This window comes from Acipenser ruthenus, chromosome 33 (assembly GCF_902713425.1).
Source record: "Acipenser ruthenus chromosome 33, fAciRut3.2 maternal haplotype, whole genome shotgun sequence".
Taxonomy (NCBI): domain Eukaryota; kingdom Metazoa; phylum Chordata; class Actinopteri; order Acipenseriformes; family Acipenseridae; genus Acipenser; species Acipenser ruthenus.
Genome location: NC_081221.1, coordinates 1,937,609 through 1,956,365, shown reverse-complemented (window position 1 = coordinate 1,956,365; position 18,757 = coordinate 1,937,609). Strand labels below are relative to the sequence as shown.

Here is an 18,757-nt window from a genome sequence, read left to right as displayed (position 1 = left end):
CAGCGTACCCGTGTACTACTACGACAAATCTCTCTGTAGTTCGATTGCTTTAAAGCAAATTTCACCTTAAATTGTTCTGTTTTTGTGTATACATTATACCAGTCATAGTAGAGCGACCTCCCTTTGCCCTTTAGAACTTCTAAAACAGTCTGTGTGAATTCTATTGAGTTTGAGAAGTTACCCTGCCTTAACAAAACACATGCTTTATAAAATAGATACACAGATAGGAAAGTTGACATGGTACAACTGTGCACACTGGATATAGCCTTGGTACAGCAGATCTGTAGACCTCACGGTGTCGGGAATTCCTATCCCCAGGGGGTTACACATTTGACCACTTGTGAGTTTCACCCAGCACCAAACACTATTACCATATCTACTAACAACATGGCTTAGAACCGGGAGGTGTCACCCATTGTGAGACCGATTACTGCACGTTTGTATGTTTTTAACACATGGTTTTAATACACGATTGTAACCAATGGCAATGGATCAGTATCCTACATTCTGGTGTGTCTAAGCTGTTGCTCTACAAAAAACAAACAAAAAAAACTTTTGGGTTTAGGGGGGGGGGGGGGGTAAATCTTTCAAAATAAATAAAAAACCTCCACATGAAATTAATTGTTAATGGTGGAATATTGATAACTGGCTAAATAATGCTTAAATGGTTAATATATTGTGTTGTACGGAGTGGAATTATTGATTGATTGATTTATAATAAATCTCTTTTTGATCACCCGCTGTGAGGCCTAGTTGTAGAGCCATAGGCGCCCTAATAAGTTTAAGCACATAGCCACATGATTAAACAGCGCGTCATGTGTACAGTTAAAAAATATGTCTTTGTTACTACAGCACGAATGCATATGATAGTATTTTGTAATCATTTGGGAAGCACACATTTAAAAATAAAATTACTAAAACGTTCTCTACAGAAACGTAGAGCTTGTGTAAATAGTTATTTTACTAAAGGCCTATACTGTAGACAAAAAATATTGGCTACCACTGTAGTCAGTTGCTTTTTTACAGCACCGGCATGGCGTAATACATTCATAGCTGACATTTTACGTTTGTTTTAGTTTCTTTTTTAAAATTTTTATTATATTACAAAACCCAATTGACTCAAGTCAAACTCAGCACCCTGACTTGTACGCGCATGCGTGACTGACACACAAACATTCGGCGCTATGACCCAGGTGAAACCCGAAACCTACCAAAAAACTTTTCCTTCTACCTTTTTTTTTTTTTTTTTAACTTTCCAGATTCTTTCAATCATCTCAGACTCAGCCAGTCTACGTGCAGAAAGACATGTTTATGCCATCATAACTAGGGGGGGGAAAGGAAAACGCATCACTAAAGTAACATGGAACCTCATCGCAAGAACGCAAGCAAAACTCTGGTCTACTTTTGCGTGTGCGCGGCTTTATTTGTGGCTATCGAAGCCCAGTATGAGAAATACAGTTTCAGGAGCTATCCGCAGAGCGAACTGATGCCCCTAGAAACTGCCTACGGGTACGCACTGGATCAATATGCAGCTGAAAACTGGAAGGACAGCATTAAATACCTGGAGATGAGTTTACGAATACACCGACTGCTGAAGGACAGCGAGTCGTTTTGCAGCCACAACTGCAGCAAAGTCGGCAGAGACCAGCAGGATGCTCTCCTTGTGGACAGCGAGCTCCGGGCTTTTAATCATGTCTTACAAAGAGCCTTCTGCTTAAAGAAGTGCAAAGCCAGTTCCCCCGTGTTCTCTGTCGCCTACCCTCGTAAAGACATCCTGGACGCGTTTTATAACAGGATGCCTTACAGGTATCTGCAGTTCGCCTATTTTCAGGTGAGGTAAAGTTCCAGAAACACTTAAAAAGTTTGAAATCCTACAGGTTATGGCAACTTTTATTAAAAATTAATATTTATATTTCATTTTTTTTTTATTAACATTGGTATCATAATCATAATACATATTGTTAGTATTACTTTTGTCATATTTAATAACCAGTAGCTGTGATCCATGTACGGGACACTTTTATGTTTTAATAATTTTAATTCTGTATAGGCCGCTATGTGTGTAGCTCTGTATGCTTGTATCTTTCCATTCCTGCAGCGGCCAAAGTACAGTAGAATCACATTGATCTTTACAGCTAATGCGTAAAATACAGAGCAATGTCATATTAGCTTTTTAAAACTTTAAATACAAGTAATAAAAAAAAATGTCAGTTTAAATTATTAAATCTCCCTAGGGGAGTAGCCTCCGCTATTTTAAATAGTTACACTTTTTTTTTTTTTTTAACGGTTTGAGCTGTGTCTGGCCGGACAGTGGAATGTCAGACATTTTTGTGTGAATGGGTGAAAACAGTGCTTTAATTTATTAGTTTTCCGTGACGGAACAGCAGACTGGTGTAGAACGAGTCGCTTTAGAATTGCCACGTCCCCCAATCTGCTCTCACACACGGTCGGGCGCAATGAATCAATCAGACCCATCTCCTGCTTAATACTAGGGGCAGTGGCGGTGCTTGCTGATTCGGGGCCCGAAGCAGCAATATTTTTTTGCCTCCCCCTTTGCTTTCTATTTTTTTTTTTTATTCCCCACTCCTTTAAGTTGTAATTGATTGCTATTAATCCGACTCCGATTCTTAATCAAAACTTTGATAAACCTGTAAAATTAATTTAGCTGATACAGTAACAGGATGATTTTCAAAGCTTTTGCTCCAGCTAAATGTGCTTCTGGTTTTTAAAAGAAAATATAGGAATGGAAAAGAGAAATAGAATTTATATATATATATATATATGGCAGCTGGCTCTTTGAGCTAAATATATATATATAGTGTTGCTCTACTTCAATCATGCATACTTCTGGGGGTTCAGTTTGTTACCCACAGACCCACCAGTTACACAGCGATAAATATTATATTTATTTATTTATTGGCAGATGCCTTTATCCAGGGCAACTTACAATTGTTACAAGATATCACATTATTTTTTTTATATCCAATTACCCATTTATACAGCTGGGTTTTTACTGGAGCAATCTTGGTAAAGTACCTTGCTCAAGGGTACAGCAGCAGTGTCCCCCACCTGGGATTGAACCCACAACCCTCCGGTCAAGAGTCCAGAGCCCTGACCACTACTCCACACTGCTGCCCCTGTGCATAGCAATGCAACGAATCATAATTGTTATGATTTTAATTTATTAATAGTCAGGCCTCAATATTGTTACCCCAACGGTAAGATTCACAAGATGTGTAAAACTTTTTACATTTTTTTTTTTTTTAATATTACCAAATAAATTACAAATATTTCCGCTTTCCTCCTATAAATAAATAAACTTGATGCAAGTCAAAAATGCAAAGTCAATATCTTTTACGAGGAAAGTGTATGATTAGCAACAATTTAGTGAGCCAAATATACAGAAGAATTGCATTGCCATTCATGTCAGAAATCGATACTGTTTTACTGTATCCAGTGTTTTGCAATTAGTCAATTAGTCAGATTGTAAACTGCAGATGGAAACAGCGGTAGCGCCGTTTCATTTTTAACGTTGCTTGACTGTAAGTGTGCAGTTCAAACCTATGGTATGTGGAAGGCCACTGATCTAGCGCAGTTTGCAGATTGTTCTGTTTGGACACCAGCGCTGGCATGTCCTGTGCAGCTGGTTAGCTGGTAGCATTGTTAAAGGATCATTTGTTTGCCCATCCTCAGGGAGCTGCGTGAATTGTTTGGTCAAACTGTGATGTGGACAAACTGGCGGAATGTCTGGTGTTTAACCAACAGAAACATTCCAACCGTAAGAACATTCTGCATTGACACAGCTGGGCTGTTTTTATTTCAATTTATTTTAAAAGTAGAAAACAGTTTATTCTTGTGTGCTCCATTGTGCTGCTTTTAAACATCAGCGCATTTCAATACTGGACAGAGCAAACCTAATCTTGCCCAAAAATGTCCCTAAGTGATATTAAGTGGCATAAAAATCCTCTGTTTGTCTGTTAATACCAATGTGAGATAATAAGTAGAGGGTGACATTACCAGGGGTGATATTAAGAAGGTTGCACTGCATTACAATTGTTGAAAATTAATTATGTGACACCTTTTTTTGGTAAGGGGGCAATGGCATTGACACTCCTTCCTCACAGCTCTGCTACCCTGCGCTTCTCATGAATTGAGTTCTGGGGTCTCAAACTACCCTGGTGTACACAGAGTCGTATGCTAACCCTGTCAGAAAAGAGCTCAGTGGACAGGGTTTAGCTTTGCTTCCCTTGCTACCTTTCAGATTCTCCACTCCGTGGCACGTGAAGTGGGCCACTTGCAACTGGGAAAACTAATCTTGTGTCACTGCTCTGCTTGTACCTGCAGGGGAACAACCTTGAAAAGGCTGTGTCTGCAGCTCACACCTTCCTGCAGAGAAACCCCGAAGACCCTATGATGCTGAAGAACCTCAACTACTTCAAGACCCTCTTCGAGGTGGATGAATACCTCATCGACCTGGAGGAGCAGCCCTACCAGGTGAGAAGGGACTGTGGGTTGGAACTGGCTGGGGTGGCCTTTATAACATTCTCCAAAAGCATAGCAAAGGGTAACAGTGGAAGCATGGCAGAGCATAGACTGCCTGCCCGCTTCTTTGCTTACTTAATTCAGGTCAGTGTTCAGCAGAGCCTCTCATCAACAACTCTGCTTAATAGAAAAGCACCCCATGCTATAGCGAATACACTTTTTCAATTGTGTTTAGCATTATTTCTGTCTTTAAATGAAATGTGACACTTATACTGCAAAAAAAGATTGTTTCATGTTCTTATGTATCATAAAATTATTGTGTCTCATTCCTTAACTCTCCTTCAAGAGCCTGTTCGTGAAGTCAGTGAAGCTGTATAACGCAGGCGATTTCCGCAGCAGCATTGCTGGGATGGAGCAGGCAGTCAGTGAATATTTCCAGGTATATGAGCTGTGCCTGGCAGCCTGTGAGGGTGCCCACGAGGTCAGGGAATTTAAGGACTTCTACCCCGCTGTGGCAGGTCAGTGACCCCCGAGTGACCAGAACAGGACACCTTACTGTCAACCCCCCCCCCCCCCCCCTTACTCCTTCCCCCAATTAGCAGCTTCTGTCCTGACCCAGGAGGTTACAGGACCAGGTGCTGCTGTCCACTATCTGGTTCCCTTTCAGAGCTGTGGAAGATGATGTCAAAGTTTATTGGGTTAAGCTCTACAAGATGGGAATTTCGCCTGCAAATGACTGTGTAAACAGATATTGGTTCCCCCAGATATTTGTACCACCAGAGGAACTAATATTTGTTCCCACCAGTGAACATTTGTTCCCCCCTACATGCATGTTTGTTATTTATCCAGTTTTTATGTAAATGGTGCATGTGTAATGCTAATGAATGTGAGCTATGTTTGCAGGCTGTTCTCATGTGTTATTGTAGGTGAGACTGGACCTGTCAGAGGGGACTGGATGATACAGGTTTAGGGTTAGGGTTGGGGATAGGGATAGGGAAAGTTGTCTTTAAATTCAGGTTTTAGTTGAAAGTGCATGGATATAGACATTCCCAAATATTGGTTCCTAGGGGGAACAAATATTCGGGGGGCATATGTTACTGCAGGTTTACGAGACAATCTCCTGAAGGGTGTTTGCATGATTCCAGGTCTCTACTCAGGCATTACGTTTCCTGAGGCTCAAAAGGGCTGCCGATTCCTTATAGAACAAATGAATGGATGTATTTACCCAGCTGCCACCTGTCCATCACCTGTCGTTTGTACATTTTCAAAGTTCAACTGATACAGGGAGAAGGGAAAATGGTACTAGAGCTGATAAAGTAAAAAAGACTGCAATTTTAAACACAAATGAGCACAAACAGCAGCCGGTATCTAATAAGACTTCAATTAGACTACTGCAGTTATTTCTTAACAATGTTAACACTCTGTAGCAATTAAACTCTTGCAGAAGCAGATTTTTTTTTTACTGCACTTTCCCTGCAGATAACAGCCCTTCTCATTATTGCATCTGTAAACCTCTGCTATGATATATATATTTTTTAATGATGTTTATTGAGTTATTGTTCTGATGAAATCAATCAAGCAGGAGCATTCTAATGCTGGTTCTCATCCTGTGTTCTCAGATCACTACACGGACGTTCTAGAGTGCAAAGTGAAGTGCGAGGGCAGCCTCGCTCCCAACGTGGGGGGCTTCTTCGTGGAAAAGTTTGTGGCCACCATGTATCACTATCTCCAGTTCACCTATTACAAATGTAAGTGACACTAGCTTTCTTTTCTTGGTAAGAGCAAGAGAGCTGTAAGTTTACCACAGTAAATTTGCACAGTATTCTTGCAGTTTTCCCCATGGTTATACTTTTAATTTACTATAGTTTACCCTGTTTTTTAACACCTCTCTGGGCTTTACAATGCTTATTCTTGTCTTTACAGTGAACGATGTTAAGAATGCAGCGCCGTGTGCTGCCAGTTACCTGCTGTTTGACTCCCAAGACGAGATCATGCTTCAGAACATGGTTTACTATCGCTTCTACTGGGAGCAGTGGGGCTTGGAGGACAATGACTTCAGACCCAGACCTGTGAGTTTAGCCTGGCCAGTGTAACGGGCTGTTAGGATGCTGTCCCCTGTCAGAAAAGCTCTCTAACCACGAATGCAGACGAGCCCGGCTCTTTTGCGTTGTGGTTAAGACGCTCGTTTGCAGTGCGTGGGGTCGCCGGTTCACGGGGTCGCCAGTTCGCACCCAGCCTCCTCTCTGTTATGCTAGGATCGCATCAAGCTGTCCGTTTTTTAAACTGCATTCTTAGGTGTACTGTCGTCTGACTCCGCTTTCTAAATGTGGGTAGGCAGGTAGGTAGAAGATTTTAAGTACAAGTTAAATAAAAGCCGAGGATTGTAGCAAAAAAGTGGGTTAGCATCTTCATAAACTGGGCAGCCTGCACTGTGCTTCATGGGAAATTGAATGTAAAGCTGAGGGGAAAAAATAAGCCACTTTTTCAGGAACAGTGGCTTGAAACCTGGTTCCAGGAGACCGGGAGACCTAGTTTGAGGCAACTTTCCTGTATCAAACCCTGACTCTCCCCTGGCATGCCATGCAGCTGCCTGAAAGCAAGTTCCAAGCCACAAAAGTGGCTTTGTGTTCCTCTCAACTTAAGGCTTCACGAAATGTCGCAGAGCACAGAAAGCAGAAAAAAGTGAGAAAATAAAAAAAAAGGCACAGATACTCAAGGTTTGCTTTCGAGTGATACTTGTACACGATAGTTTCCGTTTATCTTCCATTCACTTCCTCCCTGCACTCTTTTTTTTTTTTTTTTTTTTTTTTAAATTTAGTCATTGCCAATCAGTTTTTATTATTTTCTCCCCAATTTGAAATGCCCAATTATTTTTAGGCTCAGCTCACCGCTACCACCCCTGCGCTGACTCGGGAGGGGCGAAGATGAACACACGCTGTCCTCCGAAGCGTGTGCCGTCAGCCGCCCGCTTCTTTACACTCTGCAGACTCACCGTGCAGCCGCCTCAGAGCTACAGCGTCGGAGGACAACGCAGCTCTGGGCAGCTTACAGGCAAGCCCGCAGGTGCCCGGCCAGACTACAGGGGTCACTGGTGCGCGGTGAGCCGAGGACACCCTGGCCGACCTAACCCTCCCTCCCCCCGGACGACGCCCTGCCAATTGAGCGCTGCCCCCTCGGAGCTCCCGTCCTCGGTCGGCTGTGGAATAGCCTGGACTCGAACCGGCGACGTCCAGGCTATAGAGCGCATCCTGCACTCTAGCGAGTGCTTTTACTGGATGCGCCATTCGGGAGCCCCTGCTCTCTTTAATAGCTTTTCGAGCACCCACTTCTCTGAAACAATCCACTGCTTTATGTGGATCACTGTCTCTAGGGAAGCCTCAAGCAGCTTGCTATGAAAGCTTCGCCACAGTACGGGCTGTTCCATTCTAAATACCAGTAAACTCAGTGCCGACAACAACGACTACAGCAACAGGAAATGAGTGTGCATAAACTGCACTGCAACTGTACATGATATAAGGAATAACCTGAAATGGAATTATGGCCTTAAATCCACATTTTTTTAGATTGACCGTTTTCTCACTTTCTGATTCAATATCTGCATTTCATTGTTGCATTTAAATATATTTTCTTCTTCCATCCTCATACATCAAAATAATCTGAAATCTGGATGTCCTTTCGATTTGATTTTGCAGCTGTTCTGAAGCGAAGACGTTTGTTTTTATTACCTGCAGGAAGTCTAATTGGTCTTATTATCTTACAGGGGTCATGCGACAACCAGAGTTTGGTACAGATGAAAATCCTTACTACTGATTCTAACAGTAGAATATGTAGCACACGCTGATATTGATGTGATACTGCAGAGATGGTAATAGGACTCCCATTGCATAGCAGTTTTATCCATTCCTGGTTTTACTGTAAGACTTGCCTGAGCTTGTTACATACACATTGTGGCTCATCAGACTCATTTTAAAGCCTAGAATGGGAGAAACTGCTATGCATTGGGAGTCTTATTTCCAGCCCTATACTGCTGTCTGAAATGTCCTTGCATTGGATAACTTACATCAGATGGAAATGACATGAAGTCACATTATGATTGCCTTTGCTGTTTAATAATTTTGTATTTAACTACAGTATATGATAGAAGAGAAGCCTCCTGATTTTTGAAGATCCCAGTTTTGTAACTGTAACCACTGTTTGGTTTGGAATGAGAATTTCTATAAATGAATGCATTTTAACATGGAACCGGTCTTTGATTTCTGCTTCAGGAAGCTCTTCAGTACTTTAACCAGACCACCATGCAGAAGCAGATGCTGGAGTTTGCACAGCACTACCTCCAATCGGATGACGAGGTAAGGAAACGATCCTGGGTTAGAGTAGAAAACAACAGCCTCCCGTCTCAAAATAGGTTTGGTAGGCTCAGCTTAGCGGACATTGCTGTACAAAACCAACACGCGATTCGTCAGTCTCTGCTTGAGAGAGATGCAGGAGTGAACAACAGGGGGCAGGATTGAGGAGGGCGTCTGCTAAGAAATAAATAATAAAATAATAACGTAAACACATAAATTAAAAAACAAAATGGCCAAGTGACAAAAATAACAGTTTCTGTATCAACAGCAATTGTTAGTTTCCTCACAGAAAATTGCCATGGCTTTAAAATAGGGCCCTTAGAGTTCAGGAATGAAAATAAAACTCCTATTGCATAGCACTACAGGTTTTAAGACATGCTTGATTAGCCACGTGGATAGGTAAGAAGCTCAGGTTTTTAATCTATAGTAAAACCAGGAATGGATCAAACTGGTCAGCAATGGGAGTCTTATTACCATCACTGGAATTGTTTATCCCCAATCATAGGTTCAAAGTCCAATAGACATCTGTAGAAGCTGTATCCCTTTGCGTGCTATGAATGGTGGTGTTAAAAGGTCCTTGTTTAATCTCCTCTCAGGATGTGGTGAGCCCTGAAATGACAGAGATCTCCTCAGACGAGCCCCCAGATTCTGAGTTTGAGGGTGTTGGAGATTACGAGGAATCCATCTACGCTAAGTGGTGGCAGGAACCAAAAAGCAAGGGTGACGCGGGGGAGCCTTATGTCTGACACACCACTGGACTCATACGAATTCTGTTATCTCTGCACACTGGTTTCATCAGGCAACCAGCTCCTCCCTGGCCATCCCAAGTGAACTATTCCCTCATGCCTGTGCAGCAACGACAAAATAGAAATAATCCCTCTTTTCCACTGTACAGCTGAGCCGCGCAGACTGGTTGTGTTTCCACTGCAGGGCCCAAGCCATGCAGCTGACGTGACACGCAATGAACGCGCTGAGTCGCACGTAGATGATGCGGTATTAAGAGCCGTCGTGCTTTGAGTTGAGAATGGCGGATCCAGAGGCTATGCCTGTGTTTTTCATATATTACTGAATACAAGCGAAATGTACTGGATTCTCCTCCGACTCGCCGTGCGCCATGTCGTTCGTCTGCCTCAAGTGTAATGACGAAAATCATTAACTCTGCCCCTGGCTCTGCTCGGCTCCCAGCCAGATTCAGATGCGTTGCGAGGCCAGAGTTTCACGGTTTTGTTCTCGCTCAGCTCGACAGATAGCCAATGGAAAAGCATCTGCCTGGGGCCATCACGGCTTACATGCGCCAGTGGAAAAGAGGTTTTAAAGGGAAAGTAAATGAAGTGCAAGTAAAGATGAAGATGAAGTGCAAGTAAAACCAGTTTGTAGTGTCCTAGTCATTTTAAGTCTGCATTTAAAGTGTGCATGCTTTATAAAACTGTTAAGTTGTGGTCAGATTCCTTAAAATCACATCAAGCCATTTTAAATCTGAAAAGTGTTGCTCTACTTCACTGCACTGCACAGACCCAAGCTTTTTTTTTTTTTTATTTCTTCAGAATCGGGTTTTGCAAAAATCAAAATACAATTCTGAAACCAGCTCCCCTTTAAGGTGTTAGTGTTCACCGTTGACTGTAACAGGAAATGATTGTGCTGTTATTTAAAAATACATATATATTTCACATAACCCAGGCCATTTTTTTAGGGAGATGTTTGATTTTTTAAAAAAAAATTATTTAAAAGACAACTGTAAAATAAAATAAAATAAAATAAATGACGTGGAATGTCCACTTGTAGTGTGTTATTAATGAATTAAACAGTTTTTTTGATACTTGGACATCGGTATAATCCAGAGCTGTCCATGAAAGAGTCATGTCAAAACAAAACAAATGAAAAACAAAGACAGATAGGCAACTTCGATTCTACCACTAGGGGTCATAAACGGGCATTTAAATGGTTTTGTACCAACTGCATCTGATCTGGTGGATTCCAGACAGCTGGCAACACACAACAGCTGTTTCCTTGTGAATGGTTAGCAACTCCTTTTAGATAAGGAACTGGTGAGTCTCAACAAGTAATCACGGTAAGACACCTCTTTCGACCATTTACAAAATGCACAGTCCCTCTGGTGGCCTAGGTATGTAATGACAGTTTAACATGTCTAACGTCAGTCTACTGTCAGGCGTCCAGATTTGAGCTTCGTCCTCAAGTCCCGCAATGCATTCCTAATTCCCTGCTGGTGCCCTCGAAAATTTTATAAACACTTCTTTATTTGGGTTGTGAGAAATAATAGGGCTATACCATTTTTGTAAGTCGCCTTGGATAAAGGCGGCTGCTAAATAAACAAATAATAATATGTCTTAAACCGCAAGGTTAAGATTTAAATAGAAATGACTAACTTACAACCGTGTTGTTAATCACATTTAGCAAAGTAACAGCACCTGTAACTCGCTGGAGGTTTAATGTAGATTGTTAAATGTAATTCATTGTGTTAAAATTGTATTAATGTGGTTTTAAAATAAAATTACATATTAAACGGTGTCGAGAGGCGTTGTTTTTATATATAATAGGTAGTGCTCAACTAGTCACGGAACCTGTGTTTAATCAGTCAGTCATTTCACGATAGCATATTTTTTGTTTTTAAATATTTTGAAATCAGTCTAAGTTAACGTTTTTGTTTCTAATTTGGAAAGATATTCAATTTTGAATGTAAACGTTTTGAAAAATCGTGTTAAAGTTGTTTTTAGAATGTCTTCCCTTATTAGTTCGTTTGAGTAATTCTATAGGCCCCGTCAGTATTAAAAAAGGATTTCGGAAGAATTAAAACCGAATCTGTCTGGGTTAAAGCTAACGCTTGTATTTTAAGGGTGGCTGGACTACCACAGAAAAAAAGTGTCTGTTTTGTAAATAGAATATTTAAAAAGTAATTATCCCAGTTTAAAAGGGGCATTTATAGTTAGACGAGTATTTGAAAAAAAATGCAAAATGCGAGGGCCGCGTCAATGATTGTCATTTTAAAAAAAATGTTTGGTTTTTTGTTTACAATTTTTGAATATGGGATTAAAAAAAAATACACTTATTACCCTGTCGGTATTTAAAATTTTGAAAATGCACTTTAAACTCACCAATTTGACACCAGGTGGCAGTGTAGGACCGACAGATAAGTTGTGATAAGTTATGCAAAACGCAATTGAGAGAGACGACACTTAAGGCTAATTTAATAGTCGTAAACCTATTTTTTTGCATATATTCTTTTATGCGATTTGTAACTTTTTTTAAATTGTGATGCATATAATTTCATGTTTCATCGTGTAGTTTCCAAACCACTATGACAGGTAAAAGGGGAAGATCTTCCTTATCTGTAAAAAGCACCCAGGGCAAGCCACTGAAAGGTAAGGCGATTTAAATACGCCTCTGAGCTTGTTGTAAAACTGATGGAAATTACTGTACTCCTCAATGTGTGTGTAGTTCCTATTACAGCACTATGTTGTTAAATGTTGTGTTACCTTTTCGTTTGTTTTAATAAATGTCTGTAGCTCACGCGTCATTAGATGCTAATAATGCTGAACAAATTTGCCTCGCATACAAACTAGTGCTAGTTTAATGCCATTTATATAATAGTGGTACACTGTATCGTCGAGGGCCACCTTATTCAAAGTCTAGGACTGAGATGGTAGAGAAATATCTTGTGTTTACACTTGGGGAAAGATTTATTGTAGAGTGATCGTGGGAGACTGAACTGCTTTTTAGAAATACGGGTTTAAAACGTTATATGTCAATTAAATCATGCGTCGAATTATTATCACAAAAAAAAAAAAAAAATCAGTGATTCTTTTTATGTACTTTTTGTAATCTATCATAAATTATATATTTTTGAAAAATGACTATGCAAGTGCACTGTTCCATGTAGGCAAAATCATATAGGCTGATAAGGATGTTCTCTGTTTAAGCAGACGGCCCCACCCCGTTGAATAGTTTTTGCACCACACATTAAAATGATCTAACTTCTTTCTGTCCTTGGCTGACAGAAATTGACAACCAACATTAATACGCACAATATTAATTTGTCAATACTGTCGTCGTAATGTCAGTGTTTCCTATTGGATGAATATAGGATTTCTGGGGCAGCAGTGTGGAATAGTGGTTAGGGCGCTGGACTCTTGACCGGGGGGTCGTGGGTTCAATCCCAGGAGCGGGACACTGCTGCTGGACCCTTGAGCAAGGTACTATACCTAGATTGCTCCAGTAAAAACCCAGCTGTATAAATGGGTAATTGTATGTAAAAAAAATAATGTGATATCTTGTAACAATTGTAAGCCGCCCTGGATAAGGGCGTCTGCTAAGAAATAAATAATAATAATTTCTAAAGAGAGTTTAAACTAAATAATTTCTAAAGAGAGTTTATTTTTTGTACCTTGCAGGTGGGAACCCTAACATTCAATGACAAACGTTTTGTACTAGAAGTCTTATTCATTAATTTATATTAGCACTGTATGTTGTATTGGATGGCAATGTGTGTGTCTGGTGCCCTTTTGTAATGAAGCGCTGCCCCGTTTCTTATGTGTTGTGCTGCTCGGAGTTTCGCATCCCTCTCACGGGAAGGTCCCGGGGCTGGTGCTAGTGCTCGGGCAGGGGGACGTCGGTCAGCTGGGTTTGGGTGAGGATGTGATGGAGAGGAAGAGAGCCGCCCTACTGGCCCTGCCTGAAAAGACCATCCAAGTGGAGGCCGAGAGAATGCACACAGTGTGTCTTAGCCAGAGCGGCAAAGTGAGTAACGTGAATCGGTCTTAACCTGTGACCCTAAAAAAATACTGCTTGCCATGGTTCAAGAGCCGTACAAAAAAAATACTGCTAAAAAAAGTTGCTAAATAGCTCAGACACTGCTTCATTAGTTTTCTGCTCATTTTAAACGTTGCACGTCAGCATCAATGTGCTGCACTTGACTGTAATTGCTTCTGCTAAAGTCTACAGATTGTCCTTGAAGTCTTATTTCCTAACCCATTAAACCCTTTATAATGGATACTTCAAAAAAAATAACATGCTGTGAAGCTCAGTGAGCCCAATATAAATGTATTAATCCAATTTTAATCCAATTTTTTTTTACTTCAGAAATCACCCTGCATTATGTAATCTTGGGCCTTGAGAGCCACAATCCTGCAAGTTTTTTTGGGGCATCTTTGAGGGTGGGGGAGGGAGGAGGATGTAGTGTTGACCAATTAAGAAAACAATTGGTTGAATTTAAGTAATTGAGAACTCAGATGGAACGAAAAAAAACAGAACTCTGTGGCTCTCCAGGACCAGAGTAGGCAACCCCTGGTCTACTGGAGGTAACTCTGATCTGTGTTCTGGGTCTATTAGGTCTACATTTTCGGCTGCAATGACAAAGGAGCGCTGGGGCGTGACACTTCGGCGGAGTGCTCGGAGATGGTACCAGGGAAAGTGGAACTGGAGAAGAGAATAGTGCAGGTTTCTGCAGGGGATAGTCACACTGTTGCACTTTCTGAAAACGGTGTGGTCTACATCTGGGGATCGTTCATGGTAAGGGTGGAACCTATAAACACTATCGCCCGATATTCAGTGTTTCTCATTGGCTATGCATGTTGTTGTGATTTTTTTTTGTGTGTGTGTTTAGGATAATAACGGTGTGATTGGACTTCTAGAGGTTTGGGCAAAGTGCACAGCCCCAAAGCAGCTGCATACAGCTGAACCCATCCTCAGCATAAAATCAGGTCTGGTGCTGGCAGCACTGCATTCATACAGTAAAGTGACATTTGCGGTTTGGCTCTGCTAGGAGCAATAGCCTCAATCTTGTATTGAAGGTCCTCCCCGGTCAACACATGATTGCAAACTTCATTTTGATTATCCTATTGAGGACTTGAGTACTCTAGACTATCTAGGGATGCTTCATTTATAATGACAATGCAAAATCAACGTATAAAATAACTGTCCAGCTTGGCTGCAGTTTCTGAAAGGCTGGGCGGGTTGTAATTTTCTTCACACCCGTGTTTCTCACTCCTATTTTTCCTTTCCAGGCAATGACCACCTGGTGCTGCTGAGTCTGGGAGGTAACCTCTATACCATGGGCTGAGGGAAGCAGGGGTAACTGGGCAGAATTCCAGAGCGCTTCAGTAACAGGGGTGGAAGAGAAGGCCTGGGTAAAGCATACGACTATGGTCTATCCTGCTTTAGTTTAGACCACGGGTGGCCAACCCTGGTCCTGGAGATCCACAGTCCTACAGGTTTTCTGGGAATCTTTTTAAATAATCAATGTCTAAAGACCTGGACATTTTTTTTGTGTTGACCAATTAAGAAAATAATTAGTACAATTGAACTCAGGTGGAACAAAAACCATAAGATCCTGTCTCTCCAGAACCAAGGTGGGGAACCTCTGGTTTAGACTTTGTACGGACTCTGACTGCTGTACAAAGGCAGCTGTATTTCCAAAACCAAAATGTATGCGTGTGTGTGTGCGTTATCTTTTCAGGACGCCTCTTGGTAGTGTTTTGCTTTGGACTCTCCAACTACCATCAGCTTGGTAAATAAGCAGCTACATGCACAAGTCGACGAACTTTACATAGCTGAAGATAAGTACTGCAACCAGAAAGAACAAGGTGTATCTTGATGGATATTGCAAACAAATCTGTCTAGTATGTGCTACATGTAGGTTTTCTGTTGCAGGGACTCCAGACACCAGCTCAGTCTTCATGCCGACAGTCATGACTGCCTTCAGGAAATCGTCAGTGACCTGGACAGGGTTTTCTGGAGGACAGCATCATGCCCTCTGTCTGGATTCAGATGGTACAGTTCATTCTTTCTTATTAGGTGTCCGTACATCAGGGATGGAAATAAGACTTTGCATAGCAATTTTATCCATTCCTGGTTTTACTATAAGTTTAATAAGATGAACCGGAGCTTCTTGGCTATACACTGTGGCTAATCAAGCTCGTAGTAAAACCTGGAATGGGTGGAACTTGCTGTGCAAGTCTTATTTCCGTCACTGCAGATTGTATGGCTAATTTCTGAGTTGGGAGTTGTTTCCGAAACCGATCCTTGAACGTTAAACCCACCAGTAAATCAAGTACAAGCTTGCAATTAAAATGTAATGGGTTTTGTGCTGAAATCCTTTTATTATGTCTGTTTAGTGTTGAGTGACTCAACACTGTGTTTTTCTTGGGTGTCCAGGCCAGGTGTACAGTCTGGGTCGTGCAGAATACGGGCGCTTGGGCCTGGGGGAAGGCGGGGTGGAGAAATCGGAGCCCACTGCTGTTCCTGAACTGACCGACGCAGAGATGGTAGCCTGCGGATCATCGGTTAGCTTTGCCGTCACCAGGAGCGGTAAGGAAGGGCTGATTCACTCGGCCCAAACGCACACCGCTTACAACCAAAAGCAAGAATAGGCCAGCATTTCACTTTTTTTTAATTTAATGGTTAACTATTGAACTCTCTCAGCCAAATCAAGGTTTTAAAATAAATATAATGCGAAAATGAATCTTAGTGGTGGTTCAGCAAAAAGCATCTTGACTGCTATTAAGGAACAAACAAACAAAAAAAAACCCCTTGGCATGAAGGGGTCTCTCTTTCTCTTTTGATCCGCAGGCCGTGTCTTTGCCTAGGGGATGGGGACGAACCTGCAGCTGGGGACGGGGGTGAGGAGGATGAGTGGAGGCCGGTGGAAATGACCGGAAAACAACTGGAGAACCACGCAGTACTGTCCGTGTCCATTGGGGGGCAGCATACAGTCCTGCTGGTCAAAGACCTGTAACTCACTGTATATAGTGGCATTTCGTAGTGACTTTGTTAACGAAGAGAAAATATATACATTTAACAGCTGTACAATAGGAATTTAAACAGTGTATACATACACTATCAAGCCATGCTAGGTTTTACGACAAGCTGAGTGAGCCACACTTTAAGGCGTAGGTGCGTTTTAATGAAGGCTTAAACTGCCACGTGTTAGGGGTCTGCTTTCTATCCCTGTACAAGGTTTGAAAATATGTTTCTCTAGCTTTTAATGTTTCCATTTGGAAGGATCATGGTTTTAAGTCTGTTTTACAAAGTTTAACTCCTCCACTGCATCCAGTAAAATGTGCTGGAATTGCAGGATGTGTCTGTGTCCTGCATTGACTCCATGCAATATGTGGGTTACAGATTTACTGGTGGACTTGTAGTGAATAGAGTCTGCAAAACCTTAATGAGCAAATTGGCAACCTGTCACTGCTACTCTGTTTTAGGTAGAGTTGGTGTGCTGACCATTAGGCATGGAGTTAGATTTGGTTCTCATTTTTAAATGAAAAGATTAAAAATGTGTACTGGTATGTGTGTGTGTGTATATAATATTTTAGAGTTTTTAGGGACGTCTAATTTAAAGAAAGTATGCATTTTAAATAAAAAAAAAAAACTCTTCTATACTTCAGTGGTTAAATTATTAACTGGGCCAAATGGATATGAAATATAATGGAGGAAAAAAAGACCATGGTTGTTTTGCAAAACACAAAAGCACTGGGTGGTTTGACTGCAAGTTAATGAGCACATCTGTGTAAATTGTTTAATTAGCTATTGAGTAAAACGCAATTAAATTTAATTGAAAACAGATAAACAATTCAATATTTTCATGTCAGTAAAATGAAGTGTCAGCCAGTGTGGAATTATGTTTTAATGCTGTTTTGCTGTGTAGATACTAGAATGGGATTCATTTAGTTTTTTTTTTTTTAAATTAAAATTGGTTTACATTTTTAATGAAATGCTACTTTTTATCTTGGTATAAGTAAATATTAAAGATTGCATTAGAAAAGGGTTTGGGAAATGCAAATACCTTTTGTTTGAAATTTTGCATTTCTCATTATGCTAAATGTTATGCATGTATCTTAAATCTGTATTTTAAAAATTGTTCTGGTGCTGTGACAGTCTGGCTGAGTGGTGATGTCACAACCAGGACATAAACAACACAGACAGGATGGATGAAATGGTAAATGCCCTTGCTTGTGCCAGTTTATTGAAAATAAAATGGTTTTACAAAACAGAACACGGCACTTTGCGCCAAAATAAACAGACAAACAACACAAATAGACACTAACAAACAGGATGGACGAACGCTAAACACAAAACAAGTACTGTGCTGGTTCTCCAGCACGTAGTAGCAATACTTATCTTTTTATCACTATCTCCTTCTCTCTCACCCGTTCTCCACTCCCGAATACACAACCCCGAGTGAGTGCTACGTGTCTCTATATATACTGTTGTGCCGGGATTCAATTACTAATTAATTATTCACTTGAAGCCCAGCACGTGAACTAATTTGTGCAACCCTGTGCTCGCATATTATTAAGTACTTTAAATGCACGTGAAGTGATGATCAGAATCTTGACAGCTTTAAGTCGCAGAACTGCATTCTTACAAGGATCTTATTCAAATCGTGTTTTATATCGGAGAGCAATATTATGCAGAAATGAAGCATTGATACAAATGCTTTCTCTGGATGTGGGGCTAGGGATTCCGAAGCACAAAACAGCCTTGACACCTCATTAATTTAGGCTAGGAATGGGTTGTGAACAAACTGCCGTGTTGGTTATCGAAGCAGAGAGATGCTGTGCTACACGAGCAGTCCATTGAGCCAATGCCTCTTAATGAAACTTGGCAAAGGGTAACTGTATGTTGTGCAATCTAATCTAATGCATCCAGAGATTGTTTTTAGGGGCCAGCAACCAGGGGTCCCAGGCTACGGGGGGGTGGGGGCACAGTTGGCTAAGTTAAATTGAGTAGATCTCTAGTAGTGAAAAGCATAAATTGAACACAAAAAATAGTACCGGATATGTCTCCATAAACTGTCATAGTCTAGTTCATGATACTGTTTAATTTTGCACAAAAATTGTTAATATAAAATGGTATCAATGCTTTTTTAACAGGTACATAACAATAATTAAGCCTATTGATCTTTTTAGTTCAGT

General features: G+C 41.0%; 1 protein-coding gene and 1 pseudogene across 1 annotated transcript; both read left to right on the top strand.

Moving 5' to 3' along the window:
- Positions 1-1,235: 1,235 nt before the first annotated feature.
- On the top strand, positions 1,236-11,354 carry LOC117433274 (cartilage-associated protein-like). Its single transcript, XM_034055392.3, has 7 exons — positions 1,236-1,831; positions 4,345-4,494; positions 4,829-5,000; positions 6,102-6,230; positions 6,406-6,551; positions 8,748-8,831; positions 9,425-11,354. The coding sequence occupies exons 1-7, from the start codon at positions 1,361-1,363 to the stop codon at positions 9,572-9,574; spliced, it is 1,302 nt and encodes a 433-aa protein (XP_033911283.2). The 5' UTR covers positions 1,236-1,360; the 3' UTR covers positions 9,575-11,354.
- LOC117433302 (regulator of chromosome condensation-like) lies at positions 10,082-17,781 on the top strand (annotated as a pseudogene).
- The last annotated feature ends 976 nt before the right edge of the window (positions 17,782-18,757 follow it).